Raw genomic sequence first — 6,463 nt, forward strand, 5'->3', positions numbered from 1 at the left:
ATTAGAAATGAAAATGAGCAACTCAATATTCCTCATCTTTGAGAAGTTCCTTGCATAATCCAGCGCCCTAGAGTAACTAAGGCTTTAAACTTTCGAACAAAAAGCCTCCAATCTCTCATTCTTATCAGCAAAATACGTTTAAATTATAGAAGTATCAGAGAGATCAAGCGAAATTGAACCAAAGACTAGCTTTTGAGTTGTTAGCATAACATAAAATTAGCTCAGTTGATCATTTCAATAAGGCTGATGAGGCCATATAAAGAACTCAGGCGGTGCTGGAAGAGTAGTCAGTGTGGTGGCGTTGGTCATAGTTGCTGCAGACTCTACTGTGCTAATTCCACTGTTGGTAGGATAAAAATGGGGGAAGAGGTTGTGGGGGTAATATGTAGTCGCAGAATCATAGGGAATAGAAGCAACTGGCTGAATGGTTGAGAAATTGATGCTGCTACTCACTTTTGAACACTGAGGTTGTTGAGTACCACTCATTGGAGCTTTATTCTCTGATTCATGGGAAAGTTTCAAGCGTTTTGACGCCCCACCAACTGGTAGAGAGTTCTTCAATATTGCTTCCACGTCATATCTACTCATCTCAAAATTGGTCACAGCGCTTGCACCTCTAAACTTTATGGCTGCAATATCATATGCCTCTGCTGCTTCCTCTTCAGTTGCTGTAACGATGCAAGAACCAAAAATATTCAACTTCTATAAATTAAAAATAAACAATCATTATAAAATATTGATCAAGATTATAGATGGGATTAACATTGTTGCACTGGTCTACCGTGAAGACTTCTACAACTTCATTTTGAATTTTTCAATCCTTAATTTATTATTATCAAACTTGGTATCCAACAATAATCCAAAAACAGTGTAAAAGCAAGCTAGCAATTGTAGAAACTAAAGACTTGCCGAATGTTCCCAAGTATAGATCTTTGTTTCCCGCAACTCGACCAATTCTTGCTTGCCATCTACCCTGTTGATGATGCCTAAAGGATCCGAAAGTACAAAACAGACGAGAAACAAGGAACATAAATAACACAGTAGCACATTCAATAGTTGGTTAAATTATTTTTTGAAACATACCTTGTAACACCCCTGTATACCGAAGCTCCCCTCGAAAAACCGCTACTTTTCCTGCACGAAGTACATCATTAGTTCTGGTATTGAGATAAATATAGCGCTAAATGTATTATAGGCTAGCGCATGCAAACCTTCTCAGCGATGCAATAAATTCTTGTTTTCCTGTACTTTTCATCTCCTCCAATTCCTTTGAATATTTGGAAACCTGAGATTAGATGATTACAATATGCTGAGCCATTCAAGTTCCAATATGGTCAAGTTTATATTACACCAAGGGTAACCAAGTTTCATTTTAGGTAGTACTAGTATCAAATGAGTAAAGCACAAACACAGTAGCATAAGAACTAAATCATTCCCTCAGTAGAATTTCCCTCACTCTTAGTTCCATTTCAATGTTTTCAGCTCAGCTATATATACGTAGGATTCCATGCACACACAACAACTAATGAGATATGAACAGAATATTGAAAGTGAACATTACGGGAAAGTTAGTTGTAGCTGTTGGTCCCCAGTACTTAAGAGCTGCCAAATCATAAGCTATTGCGGCCTTCTCTTCCTTGTCATAACCACCTGATAATAATCAAAGACAATTTATCATCTCTCCAACACTATCAAGCTTAATTCAAGTTGGGGAAAGACCAAAAATAAAATTTAGAAACGATTCTTACCCAAATACACTGTAGAACAGTCAAAAAGACGGGTGACAGCCATGAAGTGCACAATGCCACATTCCATGCAAAATATAAGCCAAGAAAAGTCAAGTTTCAGGCAATAGTGTAGTCAAAATATTCTGCTAAAAACCCCTTTTCTAAGCTAAAAATGTAAACGACCAAAAAAAAGGGTGATAAAATGCATGCAATGTGCCTGCACAGAAGCTACTTTATTTTTTTAATCCTTCCCTTTTTCACTCTCTTCTTCTTTTCACTCGCATTCTCCAATCATAAAGATATTACATGAGATGCCACCCATCTACCCCACTGTCTTTTCTAATAGTAGACAGACAGTGAAGGACCCATCAAGGATTAATTGTACCAAAAGGTTGTAATAACCGATTGATGATGAATTTTCAAATTTTTGACTTCATAAAAGTTTAATAATCCCCCTAGAGCCAACTAAAACCAGGGGAAAAAGAAGAAATGCCAAATTGCCTATCCTCATTAGGTAGTAGATTACAAACAGAACGCCTTTTATTTTCTTTTTTTGCAAAAGTGATTACTATTAGTATCCTTATTGTTAGATATTTTATATGGAATTTGTGACTGCAAAAACATCCAAAGATCCAGTAAATCCCGTGAGTTTGTTTCAGAACCTAGAGGACATTATTATCTGCGGGGCCAGACCCACTGTCAAAAACCTTTCAGGCAACAGTGGACGCTCCACCACATTCACGTAAGTGCAAATTTCAACATAGAGACGAGTGACCGATGATGTTATGGTCAAACCCAGCTTTCCTGGCGAACCAAAAGCAAAAGCAAAAGTTAAAGCCAAACTCAGAACAGAATGCCTACGGATACTATAGAGAGAGAGAGAGAGAGAGAGGGGGGAATGAATAGGTCTTCAATCTGGACGCGTCACTTGCAAACAAGTACGGAAATAGGAAAGATCAAGTCTAAGTAGATAGCCACGCCCGCAACAGTACGGAACCGGAGAGAGATTTAACAGCCAAAATGGCGGCACATTGGATCAAATCATATGAAAGAAATCTCAGACCCCACTCATAATGACAAAACGGCGGCACATTGCATCAAAATTAAAACAAAAGAAATTGAAGACTGTACAAGTAACCAGTTCAAGCACCAACATTACCATATTCCCCCGCCAATTAACTGCATTTTCAATTGCATGCAAACCCCTTTTTTTATTTTTTCAATTTCCCTATTTTTCAAGCTTAAAATATTACCTTTATCAGAAAAATATAAAAAAAAGTTTAAAATAATCCAAATATATATACGAACGAGAGAGAAAGAAAGAGGGAAGAACCTTGACGCCCTTTCCTGACCTGACCCTCCCGTCTACAGCTGTTATCCCATAGATGCGCTTCATATCTACCCGTCCATCGGTGTCTGCAGAAAACAAAAACGAAATAATAATAATAATAATAATAATTAAAAAAATGGGTTTGAAAACAGGCCAAATTTATTAGGACCTTGACCTCAGTATAATAGATAAATGACAAACCGCAAGCTTAGCTTCCTTTGCGGGATGAAAGAGAAAAATTCATTAATGAAAAAGAAGAGTTACTAACAATTATAGAAAGTTAAACATTAAATAATACAGTGATTAACATTAACAATTAATAATTAACAGTAAAATAAAACAAATGAATATTATGAAATGAAGAGGCGGTCATGGTGCTACCTCGTGACACCTCTGTATATTGAAGTTCGCTGGCCGAAGGTATGAGCAACCTTCTTCGGGTTATCAAATTCCACCCCAACGATGGCTTTATCTTTAGAACCGTCGCGTGCTGACAAAGCTCCCTTGGAAGATTCAACCGAGTTTGCACCTAACTCGCCGGGTGCACCCCGAGTCTTGTTAGAGGCTGAGTCATCCAACTCGGAGCCCGAGTTGGTGGCAGAGAGAGCTTGAAATCCAGCAATCGCCTTCAGATCTTGCTGGTCACTGAAGTAAGCAGCGGAGGCAGTGCCATGATCGTAAATTTGGGTCAGCGAAGAATCTTGAGTATCTGTTTGGTTATCGAAAAAATCTTCAATTTTCGGCACAGCAAGTGATTGGTTTTCATTCTGTGAAGCCATCAAGCTAGGGAGAGTCGTTGGATCAGATAAACTCTGTGCCTGGTTTTGGTTCACCATTTCAGACTTAGAATTTGTCCACCCTGCAAATAACCAAGCAAACCCATAACAAAAAATAAAAACTAAGTTTGTGCTTAAAAATATTAAATATCTGTATCTACAACAAAGCACAAGCTTACTATTGGGTTGATGAGATTTTCTATTTCCTAGTGAAGAATAAAAATGGGAGGTTATCCAATATAAATAGAGAATTTTCACGTGGATGAGTGAGATTGTGGTGAGGGCCTCCAAAAAGGTTCCCTTGTATTGTGTAAAGTTTTGAAAGAGAGTGGTTTTGAGAATAGGCGTTAGCGTTACCATTGTTGGCATAGAAGTTATCGACGAAGCAGTGAGAGGGAGTATCGTATGGAACAAACTGTGAGTCTGAGGATCTCAGCATTTCCATGGGAGTCAACGAAAACGTAAGCCAGTTTGTGGCTCCAGCCATTGTGTGTGTCTGTCTGTACTCTTCAACCAGATCAGCAAAGCCAGTTTCGTAACGGGTTTTCCGCAGAAACAAACAAACAAACACAGCCCAAAACCGATATCACCTCTCTCGAGTCTCAGCTTACAGGCGTTACTCAGAGAATTACTCCAACTCAGCCATGCGGGTATTGTTATTAAAAAAATTAAATTAAGAGAAAATAGTGTTTTGGTTGGTGGTGGGGGTAGAAAAATTTGGATAAGAATGCATGCAAGATCAGCACTTGAGGATTGGCAATGAAAAAGGCGTTCAATTAAGAGAGAGAAAAAGATTAAGCGTAGAAGCAAAGTTGTGCATAGTGGGAAGAGCAAGGTGTTGAGTTCTAACGGGAGAGTGTAGCGGTTTCAGCTGCCAACCGGCCTTAAACCAGAGCAATTGGGTTTTATTTTCACAAGAAAAATGAGCACAGCGAACGAACATAAAATATTTAGTTAAATTCTGAGAATTAAGTTAATGTAATAAGAAAAATGTGGATAAGTTGATTTTTATTTTTATTTTTATTTTTCATTTTTTAATTAAACCTTATTTTTATTGTTTTTGGTTTTTCTCTGCGCTGAAGAAATTTTGTCTGAAAAGAAAGAAGGTTGCGCAAGACGCGGGCTGGCGGAAAATTGAAGAATTTGGCAGGGTTCCTTGTTAATTTACTAAAATGGCCTCCTTCTTTTTCTTTTTACCTAAATAAAATATTAATTATTTAAAACTATTTCATTTCGGTCACACACTTGTCTTGCATGCAGCAGGTGCGACTCTTTGCTTACACACTTTCAGTGAGGCCTGGATTGGATGAATGCGTTTCTGACAACAGTATTATTCAAATGATAAAATTTTAAATTCCCTTGTAACGTTTGTTATTAATCCTTCTACTTATGAAATAAGAATATTAAAATTATTATATAGTATTAAATTATTTGTTTTCATTTAATATTGTTTTAAATGAATAAAAATATTATAAAAGACAAAATTCCACATTTTTCAAACCATTTTAATATTAATAAAAATTATTTTATAAATTGAATGAACTACTTGAATGATGTTGTAATAAGAAATTAAATGTAGTAATTAGGCTAAGCTAACCTAGGTCGTGTTCCTATATACTATTGGATATTGATTGAATAATTTAGAAATAAAGGGTGTTTTCAATTTGATTTGACAAAATAGAATTAGAAATCAAATTTGATAAAATTTAATGTAAGGAATTGATCAATTCATTTATTAAGAGTCTAACTTAGAGTTTCTCATTAAATTTAAATTATGTTTTTCAATTATCAAAACTAACCTCAATGTAATTATTGCAGAATTAGCATTATGAATTTAATATTAATCGTAGATCAAGCAATTAAATAATTCTTGATAGAAGATTAACATTTGAAGCATAAAATATTATGAATTCTTTCTCAATTCAAATCTTGTGAGGTAAGCACCTAATAAAATTTGAATTACATGTAATCATGAATCTCATGCAAAATTCAATTCGAGATTCAATTAAGCAATTAAACCTTAATCAATCAAAGTCATGCACAAATTTGGGAGAAGAAGAGGATTAGGTCAAAGAATTGACACAGTTCAAGAACAATACTTCAGATTCCTATGATTAGAATGTCAATTCAATGAATTAATCCAAAGGTTTAGCCTTCCATTACAATGAAATTCATAAATACAAAGAAAAGCAAAACAAAAATTGAGAGAAAGGTAGAAAAAGAAAGATTAAGAAATGAAAATCCTGCAATTAAGCCTTGAAATTTGCTCCCAAAGCTCTCTTTCTATCCCTCTAAGAGTATGAAAAAGAAAAAAAAATTGAAAAAAAGACTTTTTTAATTCTGAGTTTCTGACTATTTATAAGTTTCTCGTACTTTTAGCATAATCACTTTCGTTGCCCACAATTTTTACGCGCAACTCTTTTTCTCACTTTTGTTCATTGAAACTTCCACTTTTTGCACCAAGAGTGATTACGCACAGGGTCCTTCTCATCACACCTTCACTCTTCTCTTACTCTAGAACTTCCACTTTTAGCATTAAGAGTACATATGCGTAGCTCCTTTTCATACAAAGCTCTCTCGAACACTCACTTTCGGTGCTTAGAGTGATTACGCGCAGGGTCCTTTGACCT

General features: G+C 35.9%; 1 protein-coding gene across 1 annotated transcript; it reads right to left on the bottom strand.

The window, feature by feature from the left end:
* Positions 1 to 234: 234 nt before the first annotated feature.
* On the bottom strand, positions 235 to 4,320 carry LOC113859567 (AP2-like ethylene-responsive transcription factor AIL6). Its single transcript, XM_027492304.1, has 9 exons — positions 4,191 to 4,320; positions 3,439 to 3,916; positions 3,061 to 3,143; positions 1,749 to 1,757; positions 1,562 to 1,650; positions 1,212 to 1,285; positions 1,084 to 1,134; positions 910 to 986; positions 235 to 668 (listed from the first exon to the last, which is right to left on the bottom strand). The coding sequence occupies exons 1-9, from the start codon at positions 4,318 to 4,320 to the stop codon at positions 235 to 237; spliced, it is 1,425 nt and encodes a 474-aa protein (XP_027348105.1).
* Between the last annotated feature and the right edge of the window lie 2,143 nt (positions 4,321 to 6,463).

This window comes from Abrus precatorius, unplaced genomic scaffold (assembly GCF_003935025.1).
Source record: "Abrus precatorius isolate BTA unplaced genomic scaffold, Abrus_2018 Scaffold2, whole genome shotgun sequence".
NCBI classification, from domain to species: Eukaryota; Viridiplantae; Streptophyta; class Magnoliopsida; order Fabales; family Fabaceae; genus Abrus; species Abrus precatorius.